At 45.3% G+C, this 26,022-nt stretch overlaps 1 protein-coding gene across 1 annotated transcript; it reads right to left on the bottom strand.

The window, feature by feature from the left end:
- Window positions 1–501: 501 nt before the first annotated feature.
- On the bottom strand, window positions 502–26,022 carry LOC147455837 (receptor-like cytoplasmic kinase 176). The gene is made up of 6 exons (XM_086514487.1): window positions 25,649–26,022; window positions 23,889–24,205; window positions 2,683–2,818; window positions 2,196–2,338; window positions 1,893–2,016; window positions 502–1,546 (listed from the first exon to the last, which is right to left on the bottom strand). The coding sequence occupies exons 1-6, from the start codon at window positions 25,704–25,706 to the stop codon at window positions 960–962; spliced, it is 1,365 nt and encodes a 454-aa protein (XP_086370613.1). The 5' UTR covers window positions 25,707–26,022; the 3' UTR covers window positions 502–959.

Raw genomic sequence — 26,022 nt, forward strand, 5'->3', positions numbered from 1 at the left:
TGCAAGTCTTACAACAACCAGTTGTTAGCCATTAGAAAGCTATCTCATAGTCTATACTCTCAGGCACATAGTTTGTCACCCTCATTTTATCATTTGGTTGCTGGAAATACATTAGTGTGGAAAAAAGTAGACAAGATTTAAGTCTACCAAATTGACATTTCCTTTGTTAGTGGTCATCCTCGCGGTCATACGATTCTCAACAGTCATTAAAACTCTTCAACCATCCAAAGTGAGGCTTTATGCACCATTTTTGGTTAACAAACCCATATGCCCTTTGCTATACACCGAGATATACACAGTTTCTTCCTTCTCCCTCGTGATTAAGCTACAATTAAACTTTATCACCTCAGAAAAGTTAATGAATAAGCTTCTCTAACCCATTAAATGCTCAATTTAACAAAATTACCCGATTGTCACGAGTTCCATGGCACTTCATTGTTGTTGGAGCCAATACCATATTAAAGAAACTTTCAATGTTGAATTTTTTTGTCATACTTTGCCTTTCAAGCTTCACAAATTGATTGACGACCATGAGATTTATGTACAATTTAAGCTATGATGACAACAAACTATGCTTCCTTTTGAAAGCACATCCCAACACCACATACCCAAGTCTTGAAACCTAGATCCCAATTTTCCAAGTGTCGGGCCAAATGTATGAAAGCTTCTGCTAAACCTAGGCTCATTGCCCAACCTCCGAGGCCAAGTTTAAGATTGCTTGGCCTTTGGATATGCCTGTTGCAATAAACTGTGGCGCCTAACTGGTTTGAATGATGGGCAAGGTGTGTAACTCAAATCCATGGCCTCCAGAAGTGTCAAAGTGCAAAGCCTTTTTGGATGGTGTTTGCATCCATCACACCACACTACAGAACGAAAAGTAAATACTAAAATCCACCAGCCCTGATGTGACCTTACATCTGCTCTTTTTGCGTCAAAAACGCTGTGCACAAAAGTGCTAACTACATTCTTTTTGCAGTCCCATCTGGTGTTCTTGACATTTTGTAAGTAGACAAAGGAGAGCACCCTTCGCCTTGCAGCCTATGTGTTGCATGTTTTGTAGATTGCTGATGATATCTAATGTCATCAGCATTCTGTATTAATCCTTTCCTACATGGCTGCACAGAGCCATTGTGATTCCTTGTTGGGTTTTTACAAGCTTTCCTAGCACCATGCTGATCCTTACTAAAAGCCCGAATTGAAGAGTCGTACACTACAGTCTGAGAGCTCTTGGAAGCCCCTCTCCGATTTAGGAAAGGTTCAAGAAGCTCCACAATCTCCTTCATGGTGGGCCGCAACCTCGCATCTGTACAAAGACAGCTAGAAGCTAATGTTGCTGCGCGGTGTGCTCCTTTCATTGAATACTGGCCCTCAAGCCGAGGATCAACAATTCGAAAGACCTTCCGCTTGTCATTTAAATAAGGCTTCGCCCACTCAACCAGGTTTTGCTCACCTCCAGGTTTGGTTTTGTCCACTGCCCGCCTCCCAGTGAGAATCTCAAGGAGAACCACTCCGAAGCTGTAAACATCACTCCTGGCTGTGAGGTGCCCTGCCCATAGACAAAAAGAGGGATAGGTCAGCAATCAGTCACAACTTTAGCTGACACAACATTTAAGAAAATAATGCCAAAGTCACTTGACAAGAACACATACATATAGAATCTGTGAGCAAACAACAAAGTATTTGAGCAATGTTACAAATTTCTGACACATTGACAATCATTTGCTTGTTGCTCTACCTTGTGATTCATCGTATAGAGATAATAAGTTAAACAATAACTTAAAGCACGTCAAAATCCTATCCCAGAGTCCCCATGCAAAATACAAACAAAACACACCACTCGAAACTTGTATTCAAATGCTTTAGAGTGAAACAAAGAATTCCCAGGGAGTAACCTGTTGCAACATATTCTGGGGCAGCATAGCCATAGGTGCCCATTACTCGAGTTGACACGTGTGTCTTATCCCCTGTTGGCCCATCCTTCGCTAGCCCAAAGTCAGAAAGCTTTGCATTGTAGTGCTGTACCAAAACAAACAAACAAAGTTGATAAAATGAAAAAAACTTGACACATAAAGACACAGAATCTGCACAAGCACATGAACGACGTGCACACGTACACGCACGATGCCTACCACATGATTAAAGAATGCACCCACACACTACAAATCATACCCAGCCCTTTCAAACGGCTCACAAACCAGATCAAGTAAAATATTTGACGTTTTGAAGTCTCTGTAAATAACTGGCCTCTCCGCTTCGTGCAGGAATGCAAGACCCTTGGCAGCACCAACCGCAATTTTCATTCTGATAGCCCAAGTGAGTGCTTGATTGTAGTTGCCACCTGATAACAACATACACTTGGCCTATATCAGCCCAGAAAAAAGAAGTCTAAAACTCAACCCAAAGGTTGACACTTAACCTCAAAAGGTATACCCCAAAGGCTGACATTTAATCTCAAAACCATCGAGTAGGAGACAACACCCAACTCAAACCATTTCAAATAGAATGCCCCCTTGAATTACGTTTTGATCTATAAGAGGTGATTGTCTGCTAATACCTGCATTTTAGAATCATAGCTGACGAAGCTGATCTACTCCTAGAAGGTGGTTTCTAACTCCCATGTCCATTCCATTACCAAACACATCCAAAGAAATAAAATCCTTCACATGATGGACAGAAACTTACGCCTGAAAAGATGGTTCTCCAGGCTGCCACGTTGCATGAATTCATAGACAAGCAATCTGTGATCATCTTCAGCACAGAACCCAATCAATCGAACAAGGTTGGCATGATAAAGTTGGCCAAGGAAGTGCACCTCTGCCTGTAACAAAAATTGCTGGCACACATTATCTCCGAATGGTTGAGATTGAAAGGCAAGTCCAAGTGAAAAAATTTCCACAAACAAGGCAAGAACCTCTCTCTCTCTCTCTCTCTCTCTCTCTCTCTCTCTCTCCCCCCCCCCCCCCCTCCCACTTGTCTCATGGGATACGATGTGCTATCGGCCAGATACGCACATCTTCACACCAGCTGCGGATCGAGACTGGGAGATACAGCGGAGTACCAGCAGAGGCCAGGACATGCCCCCTGTGTGACATCGAGCCTGAGACAGAGTTGCACTATACATGCCACTGCCCCGTCTACTACGAGATACGAGGCCGCTTCCATTGCTTGTTCAGAGAGGGCTTTGGACCATTCTCCAGAGTCATGCAGTACGAGGATCAGAGATGCTTGGGTTTGTTTTTGCTCGAGCTACGCAGACACAGAGAGAGCCTGATGAGAGGAGAGGCTAGCCAGTCTCAGAGACAGATCACAGATTTCTTTAGAGCTGCAACTGGACACCCGGAGGAGTTACTACCACAGCAGAGCTCGTCGTCTCACACCAGAGGCACACTGATCGACCGAGCGACTGAGCTGGGGAGATCCAGACACCCACGACTGCGGAGGACTACACAGCATCGGCGGAGGCTGCATCAGAGGATTCGGATCACTTTGGCTCGACATGCACGACGCCAGGTCAGACTACTGACCATGGAGGAGATTGATGAGATCCGCCAACGACCGATGCTGGATCTCTTGTGATCTAGCTACCCCAGCTAGCTGCTTAGTTCACACCTAGTAGTTTAGGATTCCATAGTATTTTATTGTGACATTTGTCATTTCATTTTTGTCATCTTGCACATTGTAACTTTCTGGTCTCATAGGTCACTTTGGCCTTTTGAAGACGTTAATATAACATTTCATTTCATCTCTCTCTCTCTCTCTCTCTCTCTCTCTCTCTCTCTCTCTCTCTCTCTCTCTCTCCGTAGATCATTCCAGTTCAGCACAGCTCCACTGGCACAGACACCCAGGGTAGTTTTCGTATGACGTACGGAACGTCTCGTTCCGTACTGCGGGTCACGTACCGTCCCGTACGTTTCGTACGTTTTGTACGGGTTTTTTTTTTTTTTTTTTTTTGGGGGGGGGGGCAAAATTCACAATTGTGAATGGATTACATTGAGCAGCCCAACTCTCTCTCTCTCATGCTCTAGCCTCTTCCTATTTAAGCAATGCCTCTCCATCTTGTTCTCCAACACTTTCAAGCTCTCAATGCTCATTGCTCTCAAGCTCTCAATGCTCTCAATGCTCATTGCTCTCAATGCTCATTGCTCTCAATGCTCTCACTGCTCAATGCTCCCATGTTCTAGCTCTCAAGTGACAAGCTCTAGAGACTAGAGTCTTGCCTCTCCATCTTCTCTCCATTGGGTCTCTCCCTCTCAAGCTCCCATTGAAGATCTCATAATGTCAAGTTTCTTTAAGTGTAAAGTTTAAACCCAAGGGCCTGAGCCTTAGACGTAAGAATTCTTTGTTTTTTTATTTTGAACGTACGTAACGTCATCGTACATCTTAATATTTTTTAGTTCGTTTAGTACCACACATCATCGTACGTGTACAAAACGTACGGGACCGTACGAGACCACTATGCAGACACCTATGCATACTCGATACACTTTTACTTCAAAGACTGATTCTGTCTACGTAGATGGTATCTACAGACGCTTATGCACAGAGGATCCGGGGAGACCTTTAGGGGAGCTCACTTATATATTGACACAGACACTGCAGGATGCAGCAGCAGAGGAAGGTGAATTGGATACGAAGAAGAGTGTAACGGGATATGCACCACGTGCCAACTGAAAAGAACAGATTGGAGCATGCTTTTAGCACTTAAAAACAATTGAACTGAGAGAGACACTTCACACGAAACACGAGACACGGAGTGGCGTAGTTTGACCCGTGGAGTGCACTGACTGCAAACTGTGGCGTCCCTTTCAATATTTCTTTATATTGCTTCAATGAGGGACAACATTGGCGGCACTGCTTTGGATCTCCCGTGGGTAGAATGCCAGAGAGTGAGCCCTTGTACATCCCTTGGCCATCCAAAAGCAATTACATGGAAAGCATCAAGTCTAAAAACATCCGGTCCCAAAAGCTAGCGCCCTTTGGGTTGTCCGTACAATGTTGCCACATCATCAACCATCAATGCAATTCGCGAATGTCCATACAGCCTGCCATGTCATCAATTTTTGCGCAAGTGGGAGTGTGTGTGTGATCTTCTGATTTCGGCCCCATCGGCTAGGGTTCCATAAGTTGTTGGGCTTCAGGATGTTTAAGCCTAACCCATCTTTAAATTTGGGTCTCTCGACAAGAATCTGTAAGGTGATAGATCTTCTGCGTCTTCTGCTTCTGCTAGGGTTTAGGCCCCTCGGCCGGAATCTGCAAGGTAGGGCTAGGGAGTCTTAACCCTCTTGGTCTTCAGTGGCTTGACACGTCAGTAGTTTGCGACAAAGACAACCTTCAAGAGAAGGGAGGTACAAAGTAGGGAGGGGGAGGAGGAGGAGGTTGGGGGATGGCGGAGAGCAGCAACGACCACATTGTGTGAGCGCTATCCAGTCCTCTTGAAAATGTGACATGGTCTGTATGAACTATCGTCTTCCCTAACATTTGCTCAACCATATCAATATACATAGATACCCACTTTGAAGTCTATGCACAAAGGTGATTATCCCACGGTATGATTGGAATGTACATATTTGGGTCTCTCTGTACTTTTGAGATCAATACATAAAGTTATGAGATCTAATTCCGGATTCCATTGGCAAGTGTACCTCTCTGTGTCTATGTAACTCAAGTAGAGACAGTCCAAGACATCTCTGGTCCCGATAGCTCATGACTTTGGAGAAGGGTCCGAAGCCCTCTCTAAATAGACAGTGGAAGCGACCCCGTATCTCGTAATACACTATGCAGTGACATATGTAATGCATCTTTGTCTCTTGCTCTGTGTGGTATAGGCAACATATCCTGCTAGTTGATGGTATCCCACTGAATCTACCAGACTCAATCTCAAGCTAGTGTGAAGATGTTCGTATTTGACCAATGGCACACCGTAACCCATGAGATAGATGTGTATCCATATAGCTGGGTCAAACCACAAACCCATCCCCTGTGAGTTAGAGAAGATGCTCTCTATAGAAAACGATCTTCATGTCCAACTCTTGTGTCGGTTCTATCCATGCTCTCCTGGTGTCCAACTGGGTCAATTAGTGGCGAATGAGTCTAGTAATTTCCACCCGTGTAAGAGACCATCAAGGGAGTACTGGAACAGAGGCAAGTTGTTCATGTTGAAGCCTTGTATCTGGAACCATGATGACATCTGTCCATACCGGAATGATGTGTCTCCTTATAAAGCTAAGTGTTTAGAGGACTCAAGGGCCACACACACAGAGAGAGAGAGAGAGAGAGAGAGAGGGGGGGGGAGGGAGAAAAATGAAATGAAATGTTATATTGAACGTCTTCAAAAGGCCCAAATGACCTATGAGACCAAACTAATACAGTCCTTGTGGATCTAATCCAATGTCTGGGTACAAAAATAAAATGAAGTAAAGTGAAAGCTAAAATGAACATCAGTGTCCGAGAGTAACATCAATGTCCTCCATAGTGAGCACTTTGGCGACTCTTGTGTCGTGCTAGTATGGTGTGAATCCTCTGTCGTAGTCCCGTCGGTGTCGAGACGGCCCCCTCTGCTGGTACTCTCCTTAATCTGCCAGTCTCAATCTCTAGCTGATGGGATGATGTGTGCATGTGACCAATAGCACATCGTATCCCATAGGATAAATGAGTGTCCATATAGGCCGGTCTAATCACATATCCATCCTTTGTTAGTTTGGAGGAGATTCTCTCTATAGAAAGCCATCTTCGTGCTTAACTCTTGTACCGGCTGTACCTTGTGTTTCTGGTATCTAGTTGAATCAAATCCTGACATATAAGTCTAGTGGTCTCTGTCCGTATGAGAGAAAGAGAGGGTGCATCCAAGGAGTACTAGAATGGAGGCAATCTATCCATGCTGAAGCCATGTGACTGAAACCATGATGCCCATACCAACATGCTGTGTCCCCTTGTAGCGCTAGCTGTCAGGATGACTCAAGGGCTAGCCGAGCATATTTGTCTCTAGGAAGGTCCCATAAATTATGCATGAAGGAAACTGATTTAGTAAGGGCCTCAACTATTGAGGGGGAGCAGCTAGCTCAGCTCGAATAATCTCATGTGGCACTGAGGCCTTAGCCTGAGGCCTTAGCCTGAATCATCCGAGAGATCATAGAGACTAGAGGCCTCTCCATACATCTCCATCCATCAATGCTACCAGATCCTCCCTGGTGGTCCACCGAGGGCCCCCAAATCTGAACCCCATAGATCATAGCTGAAGCCACTAGAGTGTCAAAAAGCGACAGCTTTGTTCGAGGTTCCTGAAACTGAACCTGCGAACACATCTTCTCCAAACCTCCCAAGGCTGCATAAGCTTTCCTCAATCTAGTCTCCCTTGCTCTCCTCAAATGAAAATGCCAGTTCATTAAAGACTACCCCAAGATAGGTGTATGCATCTGTATACTCCACCGTCTCTTGGCCATATGTAAAAGTAGGCCTCCTGACCTAGTGTGGTGTGGTGTTAAACACCATAACCTTGGTTTTCCCAAGGTTAACAAACAATCCGCTATCGTGGGCAAATGTGTACAAAGCATCTAAATGATGTTGCATCCCCTTTGGGGAGTCGGAAATCAGCACAATATCATCAGCATATAGCAATAGTGGGATCCATGTCCCTGCCAACTGTGCTCCTCTATCACCATCCCTCTCAATGTAGTCAGCAACCTCATCCGCATACACGCCAAATAGTGTAGGAGATAGCGGGCAGCCCTGTTTCACCCCAATAGTGGAGTGAACCAAAATCTGAATTCCCCTCTGGAGTGCGTACATGCCCCACTACTGACTTGTATAGAGCCATGATCCCCCAAATCAACTCTTTTGGAACCCCCATCTCTTGCAGTCTGCGCATCAATCTAGCTCTTAGCATTGTATTAAAGGCTTTGCGGAAGCCGTCTCCCACGTGATCTCCCCTCCTCAATAATGGCTCTGAGTGTCAGAATTTGATCAAGAGTAGAGAAACCTCTCTTGAAACCTGCCTGTCCTGTCCACGTACACACTCTCTCTCTGCCCATCTACTCAACTGCTGCTCAAGGATGGATGCGTACAACCGTAACAATGTGTGTCCAGTCATGATGGTGTCACATGCGGTAGTTCCTACGCTCCATATGGTTCCCTGACTTGAAGATAGGTACAATCGTGGACAAACTCCAAGTATCAGGTAGGCCCTCGCACATGGCACGGTTGGACATCACTGCTAGAAGCTCTGCAAGCAAATCTTTGGCATGTATAAAATGCTCTACTACCATGCCATCGTGATCATATGCTCTTCTAGTCTTCATCCTATCGATGGCTTTCTTTACCATCTCGGCAGTAAAGAAAGCACATGTGTGTGGGCATGGATCTGGCGGATCTAGAAGAGGTGGCTGCCCCGACACTGTTTAGAGAGATGATGCATATTGACCCCATAACTCCGTAGAAGTGATGATTGGTGGGGGAGAGTGCTCATGGAAGAGTCGCCATGCCTCACCTGAATCCTGGCTCAAAAACAACTGATATAAATCTTGCTCTAGCCGAGCTAGAAACGCCCTGTTCTTTCGTTGTACCAAACGCCGAGAAGCAATCCATGACTGCCTGTGAGTAATGACTCCTAGAAGTACCTCCCTCTGAAGTCCTCCTCCTCCTCCTTCACAGCAACAGATAAGGATGGAGGCTTTTGCTCCGCCCCAGAAGAGGACTCGGACAAAGCCCCCTTGCCCGACCCTGCAGAGCCCACCGTCGGACTTGTTCTATCACCGACGGAGCAAGCGAGCCTTGCAACAAAGTTGGTGCACCTTCACGCCAGTTCTGTCATCTACAAGATTATCTGCAGCTACCCCAACAGAGTAGAGGTGCGCGACCTCCTCCAAGCTCGCCTTCTTGGAGAGGTGGGAAAGATCGTCGACATACAGCTCCTTGGGCGTGGTTACTACCAGATCAAGTTTGAGACTCCCGAAATGGCTTCCAAGGTCATTTCGATGAGCCCGTTGGACATCCGAGCAATCAAAGCTCATTTTCGACAATATTGCCATGGTTTCGACCCAGCTTCTGATATTCTTGTCAAGAAAGCAGACTTGCCCATTTCGATTTGCTTTCCCGGCCTGAGGAGAGAGTATCTCCTGTTTCTATCCACGATTGGTTTCGAGATTGGGACAGTCTCAGCTTCAATCGATGCCAAGGCCGCAAGCATACCTATAGTACGCATTTTGGTTCGGGACATTCACTCTCCCGAAGGTAGTCCTACCTAGGGTGAGTGGCAGCTGGCTCCGCCAAAGCATGGAGTATTCAAAACTCCCGAATTAGTGCTTCATATGCGAATAGATGGGCCATCTTGCGAAGGCCCGTCCTCTCGCAGGACGTCACACGCTCAACCTCCCAAGGCTGGTCACGCACAACAAACAGAGACCCAAGGTGCACAGGTTGACACTTCTTGAGAGATGGTTGGCCAAAGTGTGAACAATGTTGTTATAAGAAAGCTCCGCAATGGCAAATATTTCTCCCGTTGAGACTTCGTTTCAAAGAAATAGCACTCCAATAAGTCTAATACGATTGAGTTGGTAATCTCTCACTGTCCAAAGGTCTGTGGATAAAATGACAAAGAGAATTTGGGCATCGTACCCACATTCTTACATTGCTCTCCAAAATAAAATAGTAAATCAAGGGTTTCTATCTCAAACAATAGACTTAAAAAGTAGTAAACTCAAAAGCAATTGGTCCAAAAGCATCTTGTCCAAAAGCTTCCAACCTGCAAAACGCGGAAATCCGTACAAGTGCCACGTGGCACTGCCAACGTAAAACACGGAATTCAATACCGCCTGCCACGTCAGCATGTCGACGTAATTGTGGAATTTCGTACATCTCTTGCCACGTCATCACTTATGTGTGCGCTGGTTCTTTATTTTAATGCCTTTATGTCACTTGGGCCCCATTGGACGCGGTCCCATTAGTTGGCGGGAACTACTCTTTAAAAAAAGGCCATTCGGCAAGACTTTGGACGTTGGTAAAACTTCTTCCGCTGCTTCTACTTCTTCACTTAGGGTTGAGCCCCCTCGGCCGGGATCTGAAGGTTGGCTCCGTTCTTCAGTGGCTTGACACGTCAACAGTTTCTGACATCCATAGAAATAGGGGACCGGGGACGGGACCCTTTTTGGTAGGTGCCGCATGACACGGGCCCCATTGGACGCGGTCCCATTAGTTGGCGGGAACTACTCTTTAAAAAAGGCATTCGGCAAGACTTTGGACGTGGTAAAACTTCTTCCGCTGCTTCTACTTCTTCACTTAGGGTTGAGCCCCCTCGGCCGGGATCTGAAGGTTGGCTCCGTTCTTCAGTGGCTTGACACGTCAACAGTTTCTGACATCCATAGAAATAGGGGACCCGGGGACGGGACCCTTTTTGGTAGGGATGGAACGGGGGACGCATGACAGGACGGGGGGACACGACGCAGAGGAATCCCTCACATGGGACGCAGAGGAGACGCGTCCTGGGACACGGGTCCCCGGTGACACATGCAGAGGGGACGCAAACAGGGGACCCCACACCTTTTTTCTAGGGCTTTCAAAGTCTTGAGCTATATGTCAATGTTGCCCACTAGACTCTATTAATCCACTCTTCACTTGTACATCATTAATTTTTTCCCTTTTGATGATTGATTATCACGTCAACATGTGTGGCGCATGCTCGCCACGTTCTTACCACATGTCATATTTTGGTATTTATGAGTGCAAAACCCACTTTTTCTTTGTAATCTTGTGCTCTTAGTGTTGTCAACTAGTACAACCAAATGCTCCCCAGACCACGTCGCTTGGAGTTTCAAGCATTTAACCAAACACTCCCCAAACATCCCGTCTGAGTCGTTTGAAGGTTTTCTAGACATACAACGAACGCTCCCTAGACATCCATCTGCGTCGTTCCGAGGTTCAAACAATACCAACACATCATTTCTCACTACTCCACCCGGGAGTAAATCACCAATCATTGAAACCAGTATTCAAACCAGAGTCAAACAATTCAAATCGGCACCAAGACAGGTTCAAAACAGATACCATCCATTTCAAACAAATTCCAAACAGGATCACCAAACAAGTTCTCAGACAAAATTCAAACTTAAAAAGCAATCTCGACATCAGTCGAGCTCGAAAAGATGACTCGCTTTCCATCCCGTAACCTGCACCAAAATTAGGGTTAGGTTTCTTTGTCACGTGACACATCCAACCCTATGTGTCCGTGGACAAGCTACAACATAACCAGAGTTCAGTTCAGTCAAGTCAGTCTAGAATAGGAAGTGATCTGGCACTTTTGTGAGTCTGTTCGCAGACCGTGCATGACCAGTCACTTAGATTAGATACATATCCTCTGGTTGCACACAGCATGACCATCAGATTCCAATCAGAAACCATCAATAGCACTTTTACAGTGCATAGACCTATTTTCCCTATTTTTAACATTTTTCACTATTATTTTTAAGTGACTTTTGTTGGAAAGTAGGTAGGGCAATTTTGCTAAGTTGTATATAAGAAAACCTAGCACTAGCACTTTCTGGCAGAAGAGGCAGCAGGAGCACCTTGCTCAACAGGAAACTTCTCAGCAAGACCGACCCGGCAACAACTCTAGCGTTTTCAGCATTGCAGAAGGCCTAGCGTTTTTGCATCAAATCAGCCAACGTTTTTGCACTTGCAGATTCACGGCGACAGTAGACAGCAAATCAGCCCTAGCATTAGCAAATTCCCCCACAGCATATCAGCCCTAGCGTTAGCAGATTCCCACCGCAAAACCCCAAATCAGCCTAGAGCTTTTGGATCAGCCAGAGACCTAGCGTTTTTGCAAATCTTCGCGACAGAAGCAGCAGTAGCACCAGTGTTTTCAGTTTCCAGCAATCAGACTCCACAGTAGAACCCCCGAACCTCGCAGATCTCACCTTCCCGCAGCAGATCCTCGCATACGGTCAGATTCCGCAAAGTTTGCAGATTCAGCCCGGAAAACGCAGATTTCAGCATCTGCGTTTTCAGCGCGTTGTCGTCGCCATCAACATCGTCACCGACATAGAGTCAGAATTCAGCAGATAAAGATTTGCAGATTTCAGTCACTAGCGTTTATAGATTTCAGCCCGTCTCATCGTCGTCCTCATCGTCGGCAAGTCCAAGCATTGTAGAGATTTGTGCAATCATAAGTAGACCGCTCTCGCCATAGAGAGTGGGGCCTTCGGAGGAGGGTTTTACAACGTCTCTGGTGTCATATTCTTCGACAAATGATGACACAAGTTGAAGAAACAAAGACACACGCCCCCGACTAACATGAGAACAAAAAGACGAATACCTCAAATCGGGGAAGTGTTTTGACTGTGGGAAAAGGACATATATATGTGTCGTGCCCCAAAAAGGCACAAGAATGAAAACGAGACTGAAATAAAACTAGGCGAGGAGATACTCGCTCCACAATAGATACTGGATAGAAAATTGAAAAAGATATTGATGAGCTGACAGTATTTTAGTTTATGACTTTATGAATGAATGATTTTGAAATAGAAATTCCCAAAGATGATTATGATTTATGTATGAAATCAATGTGTTTTGGAAGATCTTGCTATTTGTGTATAGATAACAGTTGAAATTGAGAATTAGATGAGCACATCAAGTGAAATTGAGAATGAGATGATGATGAATTTGCATATGAATGCAATTGGGAGCAATGACAGGTCCAAAACGAACCCGATCACGATTCAAATAAGAATCATGAATTTTGAATGATGCTAATGAATGATATGACTCGATACTATGGTGAGCACATCAAGCATTCCCAAGGGATGAGAGGGATGGGATGGCTACACAGCGATAAGATGACTAGAATAAATGATTGAATTACTCTGTTAAGTATGAACTCAGTGTGTGATTGATGAACTGGAAAATGAACCTGATTTTTGAATACTCACTCACGTGATTGTGTTTGAGTGCAGGATTGAAAGATGAAATGACTACAACAATTTAGTCTTGAAAAATCTATGGACATGATCACAATAAGAATTAGCTGATCCGACATTAGTGAGGTTCGGTCCAGATCTAGCTGCAATTGCTAAATACGTAGCCAGGAATCATTGTCCTAGATCTGGATGGATTTTATGAGACATGACTTGAATGTGATATGATGTGACTGTCATCTTTGTATAACTGCTGGATTTGTATCGTCTAGTGCGTCGGTACTTAAGAGTCAGTGTCTACTAAACTCGTTTACGGCTTAGTGTCTCGTTTTGCAGGCATAATCAAGGGCGATTACAATTCTTTTAAGAGGGAGGATATGTCCCAAACTGATGATGTGGTAGCCCGACAATAATGACGTGGACAATTGTACGGACGTTGTGTTGACATGCTGACGTGGCAATAGTACGGATATCCGCGTTTTGCGATGTGCCACGTGGCAAGCTATACGGATTTCCACAATTCATGTTGGCTGCTTTTGGGCCAGTTGCTTTTGGGTTTGCAGATTTTCGTGTAACTGCTTTTGCTTTTAAAGGCCATGGGCCTATAAATAAGAACTTGAGGGCCTTCTGAACTCAGTCTGCTGACAAGCAGTTGAGCAGAGAGGACCCTCGGACTCTGTAACTTTGCTCAAGCATTGATATAAAAACAAATACCGAAAGGAGCGCAAGATTTTGGGGCCAATACCTTTGGGTACAGAACTACGCTAGGCCGTGTCGACTCTGTTTTTAAAGTGTGATAAAGTTGTGAAGTGTTTTAAGTGATTCTTTTGTGTGTCGTGCCAGATTTCCGACTTGAAGTGTGTCACAAGAGGGGCACTACGTGCCAATAGAAAAGAACAGACTGAACAAACTTTTATCACTTCAATAACAACTGAAACTGAAAGAGAGAGAGAGAGAGAGCACACGCGACACGGAGTGGCGGAATTCCACCCCAGAGAGTATTGGCCCCAAACCTTGGCACCCCTTTCGGTATTTCTTTATATTACTTGAACTTAGTACAATGCCGGTACTCGCGCTTTGCACCTTCTCCAAGAAGCATGCCAGAGACTGAGCCCTCTGCACATATTTAAAGGCCCTTGGCCTTGAAAAGCAATTACATGAAAAGTAGTTAAAGTCAAAAGCAACCGGTCTCAAAAGCATCTTGTCCAAAAGCTGTCAGCTCGCAAAATGCGGAAATCCGTACAGGTGCCACCACCTTTATGTCACTTGGTCCCCATCGGATGGGGTACCATGAGTTGGTGATAACTCTTCTTCAAAAATAGACGACTCAGTAAGACTTTGCAGATTGGTAAAACTTCTTCTGTTGCTTCTGCTTCTTCACTTAGGGTTTAGGCCCCTCGACCAGGATCTGCCGGTGGCTCCGTTCTTTAGTGGCTTGTCACATCAGGAATTTGTGACATCCCTCCTTGAAAGAAAATAATCGTCCATGATTACAGCATATCTGCAAAACATCAAGTTAGCTCAAAAATTTTCAAGGGACAATCAGTTTCTCAATCCAAATCGGAGCTCTTGATTTCCTGAGCGGAACTCTTGATATCCTGGCCCTTGGGTCCTTGACTTCCCAAAAGTATCTCATATAAAAGGGAATATTCAATGGTTGGCACATCACAATGCAACACAAATGCTCACATATGCATGTTACAAGACATAGAAACATTTAAGTCGCCGATGAACACTCTCCTTGCAAAGAACCATCCACATCCGAGCCATGAGTTGTCCAACGACTCCCTCATCACTCCTCCTGCAAATAACCTAAAAAGGTCCGGGCCATGAGATATAGAGGTCTTTTACAACCAAACGCCCCCCAAACCACAGCCTGCGTCGTTTGGAGGTGCTAAGAGTAACCACTGCTCAGACATACTCCCCCCGTAAATAACCAACGAGGTCCGGGCCATGAGTAACTCCCGTAAATAACCACAAGGGTCCGGGGCATGAGTAAAAACAGCACTTTTCAAACATTTCAATACTCCCCCCACAAATAACCACAAGGGTCCCGGCCATGAGTATGGATAAGCATTCTCAAACATTATTTCTCAGTACTCCACCCAAGAGTAAAATAACCAATCATTGAAACCAATATTAAAACTAGAGTCAAAAAATTCAAATCGGCACCAAGACAGGTTCAAAACAGATACCATCCATTTCAAACAAATTCCAAACAAGATCACCAAACAAGTTCAAACAGATGTTGAACTTAAAAAGCAATCTCGACATCAGTCGAGCTCGAAAAGTCGATTGACTTTCTGTCTTGAAACCTGCACCAAAAATTAGGGTTAGATTCCTTCCATAAGGTCATAGCCGACCGCATCATGGTTCATAAGCTGTTGGACAGAAAATGTTCCTGTGGCGATGATGATAGTCCCACGACATAGCAATCACACTGGACCTCCAAGGTTATCAGCTCGAGAAGAGACACCTACTGAGAGATGTCGAGAAATTTCAAGTTATAATCTGCTAGGGTTTCCATGGCAAGCATTTCAAGATACCCTACTCTGCCAGAAGTTGCAACCATATAACTTCGGGCAAAAAATTTATTGAAAGCTTGCCAAGTCTTTGGTGTGTGCGGCTTGGTAGCTATCAACTTCCTCCACTGCATGACACTGCATCTGAGAAAAACAGAAGCTCGAAACAAATCTTGGATCCTTCTCTTGCAAGTGATCTTTATGGCTTATGCCCTGTAAGACATGAGCGGAGAAGACGGAAGCTCACCCGATGCGTGATGAAGGGTGGGAGTGGCTAGTGAGTCTGGGGTCGAGGCACGAAGATTCTTCAAATAATATTCCAATAGACTTTGGAAGCACCGGTTTGCTTTGTCTGCTCTTTTGTAATACCAGTATGCTTTTAGAAAAGCACACGCTTGATGCACTGATACCACTGTCACAAGAGGGACATCACGTGCCAATAGAAAAGTACAGACTGAACAAACTTTTAGCACTTCAATAACAACTGAAATTAAAAGAGAGAGAGAGAGAGAGCACACGCGACACAGAGTGGCAAAATTCCACCCCAAAGACTATTGGCTCCAAACCTTGGCGCCTCTTTCGGTATTTCTTTATATTACTTGAGCTCAGTACAATGTCGTTACTCGCGCTCTGCACCTTCTCCAGGAAGCATGCCAAAGACTGAGCCCTCTACACATATTTGAAGGCCCTTGGCCTTGAAAAGCAGTTAAAGTCAAAAGCATCTTGTCCAAAAGCTATCAGCCCACTAAACGTGGAAATCCGTACAAGTGCCACGTGGCACTACTAGCGTACTACCTGCCACATCAGCTTGTCAGCGTGAATTACGGAATTCCATATAGCTGCTGCTACATCATCAATTGTGTGTGCGCTGGTTCTTCTTTATTTTAATGCCTTTATGTCACTTGGGCCCCATCGGACGAGGTCCCATAAGTTGGTGAGAACTCTTCTTTAAAGGTAGGCCCCTCGACAAGACTTGCAAGTTGATAAAACTTCTTCTGCTGCTTCTGCTTCTTCACTCAGGGTTTTGGCCTCTCGGTCGAGATCTACATGTCGGCTTCGTTCTTCAGTGGCTTGATCCGTTAGCAAATTGTGACAAGGTGCCCAAGTCTGTAACAAAATAGCCATGAAAGTGCCTTTGCCTAGTAAGATGATGTCCTCTACTTTGCCTTCATCCGAACCAGCTAGAGTGCACGAGATTCACGCTCGGATGTTGACTCGGACATAGGAGCATCCCACTAAGCGGTTGACAACCCCTCTTTGAGAGGGGATATGTTAGGTGCAGCGGAATGATTGTTTGCGCTTTGCTCAAGATGAGTGCTCCGAACTGTTCTCAAGGTTCCTTTTAGTTCTTATGGAAGGGAGAGCCTTCCGTTCTTAATGGAATGTGCTATCATCACGAACAAAGTGAATGGACAATGTGTGTGCAAGTGTATGAGATTGAGAGATAGAGAGAAGAGAGATACGAAACCAGAGACGTTGTAAAACCCTCCTCCGAAGGCCCCAATCTCGCAGATCGGCGAGAGTGGTCTACTTTTGATTGCACAAAGTGGTACAATGCGATGCAATGGACTGATGCAACTTGGACTATGCCGATAATGACGACGGTGATAACGACGACGACTTGATGGCTGAAATCTGAGATCTTCTAACTGCTGAATTTCGGGACTGTTTCGGTGGCTGAAAATGACTGTTTTGGCTGCGTTTTATGGGCTGAAATTGGGGGCACTGCTGCAACCACTTAGGTTGAATCTGCTGCGTTTCTATCTCCTGAAATCTGCGTTTTTGTTGCTATGTGCTGGGCTGAAAAACGCCAATGAGCTGCAGTGTTTTTGGTTGAAAAACACTAGGGCTTGTGAGGGGTGTCGGGTTGCCGGTCCTAGGGAAAAACGCAATGAAAGGGGTGCTTGATGGCGATGGTCTGTGGGGGAAAACGCCAAGGATGGCTAGAGGGTGGCGATCCAGAAAACGCTAGGGTGTTGAGGGGGTACTGCTAAGAAGTTGCATGTTGAGCGGGAAGCTCCTGCTGCCTCTTCTGCCAGAAAGTGCTAACTTGGGTTTGCTTATATATTAACTTAGCAAAATTGCCCTACCTACTTTTGTTGGAAAGTCACTTAAAAATAATAAGTGAAAAATACCAAAAATAGGGAAAATAGGCTAAATGCACTGGAAAATTCCCCTGATTGAATCTAATGGATTCTGAAGGGAATACTGACGATCATGTTGTGTGCAACCGGAGGATATGCATCTATTGCTAAGTGACTAGGCATGCACGGTCTACGAATAGACTCACAAAAGTGCCAGATCACTGCTAATCTAAACTGACTGGACTGACTGAACCTTGTTATGCTGTAGCTTGTCCATGGACACATAGGGTTGGATGTGTCACGTGACATCCCCTCCTTTTCAAAGTGAGGTACTGGTACCGAACTGTATGGCGTCAAGGGAGATCGCCAATAGCATCCGCAATCTTGGAAGGGACTCTTCGTCGGCCCACTCTGATGTGTGGGTCGTGCGATACTTGAACTTCATAAATGTTTGCAACGCTTGCTTCTTTGGGCCGCGCCGAAAGCGACACAAAGGCTTTTGTGGCTCCTTCCTTGCTTCAACTTCGTCTAGAGACCTGCTTCTTTCGTCTTCAAGAATCTCCATAGCTGAAAATTCTTGAAACCATCTGCAACACAAACCATGAACATACCTATTCCATGTAAAGTGAGTGGAAAAAATCTTGGCTTTCTCAAAGACAGTGCATGCAATGTGGATGAACAAATAGACGGAGTGCCAAACCGTTCACCACATACACGCAAACAATGAGATCGAATCTTTCTCGTATGATCTAGAGCAATCAACTGTGGCAATTCACAACGGAAATGCCCATGCTTGGTTCTCATACTTTCATGTGCTCGTTCGGAAACTGTCTCATGCCAAGGAAGAGACATGGAATGTGACTTCCTAACATACATACTTTTCAGCTTTTCATGAAAAATCCGCATACATTCGTGCTCATCCATGAGTGAAACATGCTCAACATACAATATGTCATGCCTAGGAAAAGGGATCACATAATGATGCTGACTAAAATACAAGAAATGATCACGAATGAAACATTCGAACAATGCGTACGTATCAATCATGCGAACACATAACTACTTCCTGTGAGGGTTCTTTGGATCTAGGTTCGAGAGCCAAGATCGATCCTTCGTGATTGATCGCATCTGCAACGAGGTTAGCTTCGCTAGAAAAAGCATCCACTAACACATCATCCTTGTGAACAATCACATCTTCTTCATGCAAATCACCATGCTCATCATTATCATTCAAATCATCATGCAAATTTTGTGTGTCATGCTGTGGAGAAAAAGAGACTAAGAGAGTCTCCTTCTCCTGATGTAACTGGCCTGTTCAATCCAAAAAGGGCTATAGACTTTACTTCAAACCTTGATTTAGCTTTCACCCATTATTAGTCGTCTATTCTACCTGTGCTATAATGACACAAGAGAGGGGAATGGGATACAGCTGCTAGAATGCATCTGTATGCGAGTCAGACATCATATTGGCCCCTAAATAGGCACCCCTTTCGGTATTTCTTTATTCTTTAAAAGAGGGAATAAAAGCTGTGGTTCCCTACAAGTTGCCCCGCACAATCTGGGCTGAATTTCTTCTGTTCTGGCCCGATTTCGGTAGCATAACTGTACTAGGACCCTTCACAGTCACTATCCCCACACATTAGATGACTTTCCCGACGCATACGGACACTTTGCAAAACCTGGCGAGAATCTGCAGCACGCTGAATTCTCTGCTTTCTGCCCCGAAAATGCGCCAGATCACTTGTACAACGGTCCTCTCGCATCCCCGAACCTCCTGGGGGTATTAGGGTCCGTTTAGGGCCGAAACCCTAAACCTGCAAAAATACACAGCAGGCTGTAATTCCCTGTTTTGGGCTCCGTTTCGCGTGCCGGTCACATCTGTAGCAAGACCTCGAGCTCCCGCACCTGTAGGGCTACTTGCCTTTTAATCGAACAAGATTTCGGGCGTGAAACCTCTCCGAATTCACCTGTACCTGCGGGGGATTAGCCGCTAGCTAATCCAGTACCTGTGCAAGAGGCTCTTGCCTCGGCAATCGCGCATGAACCCACACAACTGTACATTGGTCAATCTGATGAGCCCACTAGAGGGGCATAACCATAAAGAATAGGGGAGAGAGAGAGCAGTGAGAGGTGTGCAGGTCATGACATCCTGCACCTCACTGTACATAGAGGGTAAGCAAGCACTCCATTGAAGCTCTCCCACTTATGACAGCACTCAAAAACGAGCTCACAGCTGAAAATCACGTTTTTGCCTTCTCTTTAAGTAGTAAACTGGCCTCAGAGTGCCAAGTGTCACTCATTTGTGCATTTTCCCGCTTTAGATCCTTGGGTCTAAAAATATCTCACCTGCAGCTTGTGTTGACTTGGCCACAGAGTAACAAAATGATCCCCATGTCAAACTGCACGTAATGACGCGAAGACATTTTGCCGTCCAAAAATAGCAGTCCCTAAAATTTAAGAGTTTCTGCCATTTCATTCTTCTAGGTCATCTGACCCTCTTTGTACACTGCAGCCACACCCAGAACTGAAATGTAGCCTATGTAGCAAAGGACTCCGCTTTGGCTGGCCAATGACCCCACTTTGGCTAACCATAGTCCTTGTCCAACCTTAGTGCTCTTTAGCCCTCACGCCTGGACTCTCTCTGAACAGTTCCACACTGGCTATGCAATGCAGGGCAGTTAGATTTCCAGAGGGGTGTTTCCAAAAGGTAAAACAAACGAAATTCCCCAAAGAAAGAGAAATAAACAAAAATGGAATTGCCACTGGCTGGTGACACCTGAATCCTTTCAATCTTGTCCTGCATATTAGCAATGCGAGATGGAGAATGAACAATGTCCTCTCCATGAATGACAATAGGAGAATCACTTTTGGCATTGAGAGTTAAAGTGTTAGTCTTAAAATCAATGAGAGCGTCATTATAACAAAACCATCGAATGCCCAAAATCATATCACATCCTGCGAGAGGAGAAACAACAAATCTTCTAGTGAAGGCAACTTGTTGAATTCCAAACAACACATCAAGGTACTCCTCCGTGATGAGAGCGTCCATACCGGGACGAAAGCCAGAGATCTCGATAGGAGATCTCGGACTAACTTCGAAACGGGCTCTCTCAACAAGAGAGGAACTGATCACATCATGCATACTACCTGGGTCAAATAATATGACAAAACGTTGCCCCGACGTACGACCATAACATTTAATGAGAGAATCATCAATGGGAGGGTCAGGAGAAGCGAGGGGCACACTCGTGTTATCATTCATTGCATTGACAGAGGAAGTGGGTTCTGTGGATTCTTTAGATTCATTCGATTCAAGCTTAGGACATGTTCTTTTTATGTGACCCTTAATGTGACAATGAAAACAACGACCTTCCATAGAATAAGTGCATTGCTCTTCTGACGTGATGTATCCTCCTACAATTCCTTGTGCTACCTTTTCATCTGGAGTAAGCTTAGGTTGGTCCTTAGCTTCTTGTTGTTCTGCTTTGCTTGCGAGTTGTGCCAACGCAACTCGATTCGTGTCTTGTTGTTGTGCCATCGTATCCAACATCGACTTGACCATCATCTCCATAGGAGTTAGTACAACTCGTGGCGTAGATGGCGAAGGGGGAGGGTCGAAAAAATCTCCTGGTGGGGAAAAATCTTCGCCGCCTCTCTCATGCTCATCACCTGTATGCGAAGTATCCATACCGCTTCGGGTGACGACCATGCACTATGATCTTTGGTTCTTAAGTTCACGAGGAACTTGGGTTCTTGAGGGTCTTGAGGTTCTTGAGGTTCTTGGGTTCTTGAGGTTTTCTTTCGCTTGCAAATCGCGTTTGAGAAGAATCTTCTCTTCACCCGAGTTCTACTCTTTTCGGCGGACGCACCCCTTGGCGGCCTTGCGCTCACACCAAGGTTGCTTTTTCCCACCTCACGTCGATTGGCCGACCGCTAAGTGCACGGTCCGCTCTCAATGAGTGAAAAGAGACACAAGGGGAGGCTGGACAAGCCCTTCTTTCTTGGGATTCCTGTCACTCTTCAACAAAACACGATTAGGAATTGACACACCCAAGCGAACTTGGGTTCGTGCGACCTCAACAAGCAAAAAAATTTCTTGTGATTCTTGTGGTTCTTTCCTTGAGTGATACAGAACACTACCAAAGCTCTGATACCAATGTTAGGTGCAGTGGAATGATTGTTTGCGCTTTGCTCAAGATGAGTGCTCCGAACTGTGCTCAAGGTTCCTTTTAGTTCTTATGGAAGGGAGAGCCTTCCGTTCTTAATGGAATGTGCTATGATCACGAACAAAGTGAATGGACACTGTGCGTGCAAGTTATAAGACTGAGAGATAGAGAGAAGAGAGATATGACACCAGAGACGTTGTAAAACCCTCCTCCGAAGGCCCCACCCTCATCAGCGAGAGTGGTCTACTTTTGATTGCACAAAGTGGTACAATGTATGCAATGGACTGATGCAACTTGGACTATGCCGATGGCGACGACGGTGATGACGACGACGACTTGATGGCTGAAATCTGAGATCTTCTAACTGCTGAATTTCGGGATTGTTTCGGTGGTTGATGACTGTTTTGGCTGCGTTTTCATGGGCTGAAATTGGGGGAACTGCCGCAACCACTTAGGCTGAATCTGCTACGTTTCTATCTGCTGAAATCTGCGTTTTTGTTGCTATGTGCTGGGCTGAAAAACGCCAATGAGCTGCAGCGTTTTTGGCTGAAAAACGTTAGGGCTTGTGAGGGTGTCAGGTTGCCGATCCTAGGGAAAAACGCCAAGAAAGGGGTGCTTGATGGCGATGGTCTATGGGGGAAAACGCCAAGGATGGCTAGAGGGTGGCGATCCAGAAAATGCTAGGGTGCTGAGGGGGTACTGCTAAGAAGTTGCCTGTTGAGTGGGAAGCTCCTACTGCCTCTTCTGCCAGAAAGTGTTAACTTGGGTTTGCTTATATATTAACTTAGCAAAATTGCCCTACCTACTTTTGTTGGAAATTCACTTAAAAATAATAAGTGAAAAATACCAAAAATAGGGAAAATAGGCTAAATGCACTGGAAAATTCCCCTGACTGAATCTGATGGATTCTGAAGGGAATATTGATAATCATGTTGTGTGCAACCGGAGCATATGCATATATTGCTAAGTGACTGGGCATGCACGGTCTACGAATAGACTCACAAAAGTGCCAGATCACTGCTAATCTAAACTGACTGGATTGACTGAACCCTGTTATGTTGTAGCTTGTCCACGGACACATAGGGTTGGATGTGTCACGTGACAGGATATTAATCCGGTCACCAATCTTACGTTGAAGATCTTCAGGAATAACCATTGAAGGTGCCATAAGACTTGAGAGGGAGCCAATGGCCAAAACCTTAACCTTTCCCTCCTCACGTCTCATCCCTAGGTAAATGAAGGATAGTGAGGGTATGTTGAAGCGGGTTGTGATGGAACAGGGTAAGGAAGAAGGGACGGGTTGAGGGATTGACGGAATGGGCAGGTGAGTGGCGGCATGGGTGTGGCAGGGTAGGGTTGGGCAGGTGAGTGGTGGGCAAGGCACGGTAGGGCAGGGGAGTGATGGGGCAGGGCTAGGGGTCCGTCACAAGGTCAAGAAAGGCTTGGAGAGGTAGAGCATGCGGCACGAGGGCAACGCGGGTGGAGGAGCGGCAACACAAAGGCAACTTAGGACACGCAACGACGGGACAGGGCTTCGAGGGTGGAGGAGGGCAACGCGAGCAGGTTAGGGTTAGGGTTTTGACACAGGAGGTTAGGTTTCGCGAGTAGGGTCTCTCTCTCTCTCTCTCTCTCTCTCTCTCTCTCTCTCACACACACACATGGGAGACGCCCAATCAGAGTACTAACTGAGGACATTGATGAGGTCCGCCAAAGACCGATGCTGGATATCATAAGATAGGATCTTGATTCCAACATCTCAACCTTTCATTTCATTTCATCCCATCCCATTCCTTTTCATTCCATTTCACTTTAGTGCAGTTCAGTTTTAATCTTTCAGTTTTCAGTTTGTCAGTCTTTTACACAGACATTGTATTAGATTCGCCATTTGTAAACTCTTTTGTCTCATAGGTCAATTTGGCCTTTTGAAGACATTAATCTCTATATCATCTCTCTCTCTCTCTCTCTCTCTCTCTCTCTCTCTCTCTCTCTCGCCGGCTCTCCAGCAATGTCCGACACAGCAAATGATACACATAACAGATGTCAGTTATCACACTAATCAAAACAACCTTCCTTGCCAGGTAGTGCTCCTATGTTGTTTCCGACACAAAGAAAATGACTTGAATATATAAAGCAGATAATTGTAGCTAACATGGACTCCAAGTTTAAAAACACTGTGAAACACAAACCAACCAAAAGATAGAGACACCTCCATACCAGCCATTCCTTGTGACCTTGTAATCCTTCTAGATTAAGCTTTTTCACAGCTATTACCAATCCTGTTCCTGGTCGGCTGGCTGTGTAACCTTGCTCATCAATCCAGCCCTTGAAAACACACCCAAAGCCACCTTCACCTAGAACACTGTCTGGTCGGAAATTGCGGGTCGCAGTTTTCAAGACATTGAAAGGAAAAGCTTTTAGATTGTTATTGCTTGTCGAAGTCCTCAAAGGGTCTTTCAGATCTGCACATGGTACATACTTGTTGCCGTTGCAAGACTCCTTCTGAAATGAGTCACTTTTCTTACCTTCTTGACCTGCAGATGGACCGTACAGATACTTTAGCCTGCTCGAAAATTAGTATATATAGAATTGTGCACGTTGCATAGCATAAAACTATATTGAGCATCTCAAGCTCTTTGGACTTGTTTTAATTAATGTTGTCGCAACCTGTTTGATGCTTTAATACCCTTCAATAATTGTGATGTGTCAATTGTCCTTGCCAATTACCAACAGTTTTGCAATGGTGAATTGTCTTCTTGCTCTGAGAAATAAAAGGTGACAAAGTTCCCTAGCACAAAACGAACAGCAAAGTGTGACTAGAAGAAGCATATAAATGTGGATATGTCTCGCCATTTGGATCAAGTCACGAGAGTGTCAAAAGCTGTTTTGCACAGGTGCAATTTCAAATGCAATACTTTTCCTCGTTCAAGTGCATCCCATACCCCTTCAAAACTCCAATCATAATCCAATGCACCGCCATCTTCAAGTCCATGTTTAGGGCTTTCATTTGCGGTGCACCCTGGCTCAAAGGGAAAGTGTTTTCATCCTTAATATCCAATACACTGCCAATGATTTAAGGACTCGGCACATTATGTAGGGCATTGTCAAAATGAACATGGTACACTGTCAGTCACTGCAGTTGCACTTGAGAAGCGACAACCAGAATCGAAATGTGTACTTAACATTATCCTTATAACTGGCTTCCTGGGCTTGCATAGCTTATCCCTTGGGCTTGTGTCTAGTTCTAATCTGCTGCTTCTCATTGCTAGCTTATCATTGTGGGCTATAAAACGCACAGTAACAACTGCAAACTAGTTTCAAACACTGGACTGTCGGGCCAAAAAATTCAAAGACGTGCTAGCACACCTCAAGGGTTTATCTGAACTGAAAGTTGGAACTCGAGTGGATGTGGAACAAGGGAGGGCGCGCGTGCGCGCGCAAACACACACAGAGTTAAATCTTTGTGCCATTCAATAATGCTTGACGTATGCCAGTCTAGAAGTACTATGCTCCTGGCTTGCTGTGTAATTGATAAAAGACCACATGTGGGTGCACCAATGCACACACACATGCATGTGCACGCGTTTCATACTTTCACCATCAATAACATCTAGAACTCAACCCTGCTTTTCTGTATCTGCGTGGATGCTTGTGTGCACGAGCATGCATGCATGCGTGTGTGTGTGTGTGTGTGTGTGTGTGTGTGTGTGTGTGTGTGTGTGTGTGTGTGTGTGTGTGAGAGAGAGAGAGAGAGAGAGAGTATGTGTGCATGGATGCATCATACCTCCATAACTACTATAGAACAGGCGAATCCTGCTTTCTCTATGTATGTGTGTCGGTGACTATGTAAGTGTAAGTGAGCATATATGCATCTCCGTGCCTGGTGGTGTGCACTAACAGGCAAATACATAGCAGAAAATGCAGGAGCTGGCGTACCCCTCAGATCAAACAGAGAGAGATGCATGTAGAAACCTTACTTGGAATCTCATGAGCAGGGCTTTCTGCTTTCACAGGGGCCACCCAGCAGTTGCCCATCGAAGTGCTTCTTGCTCCAATCTCATGAAAAGTGTGAGTTTGCCTGCGATTCTGCAATTCAAAGGGTGGGGCCGATCTTCTCCACAGAAGAATAGAATTTTACTGGAATGTGGATTGGCAAATAGGATACAAAGCTTAGCTTGAACGCAAGCGCGCGAAGCTCGAGGCGCTCTCTCTCACGAGTAGAGATGGGTTCCCAATGCCCATCTTCTTCAGGAATCAGGACTCTCTCACCACCTACACATTCACAGAGAGAGAGAGAGAGAGAGAGAGAGAGAGAGAGAGAGAGTACACTTTCTGCCGCACTGCCGACCAG

This window comes from Adiantum capillus-veneris, chromosome 6 (assembly GCF_014529385.1).
Source record: "Adiantum capillus-veneris isolate H3 chromosome 6, ASM1452938v2, whole genome shotgun sequence".
Classification (NCBI taxonomy): domain Eukaryota; kingdom Viridiplantae; phylum Streptophyta; class Polypodiopsida; order Polypodiales; family Pteridaceae; genus Adiantum; species Adiantum capillus-veneris.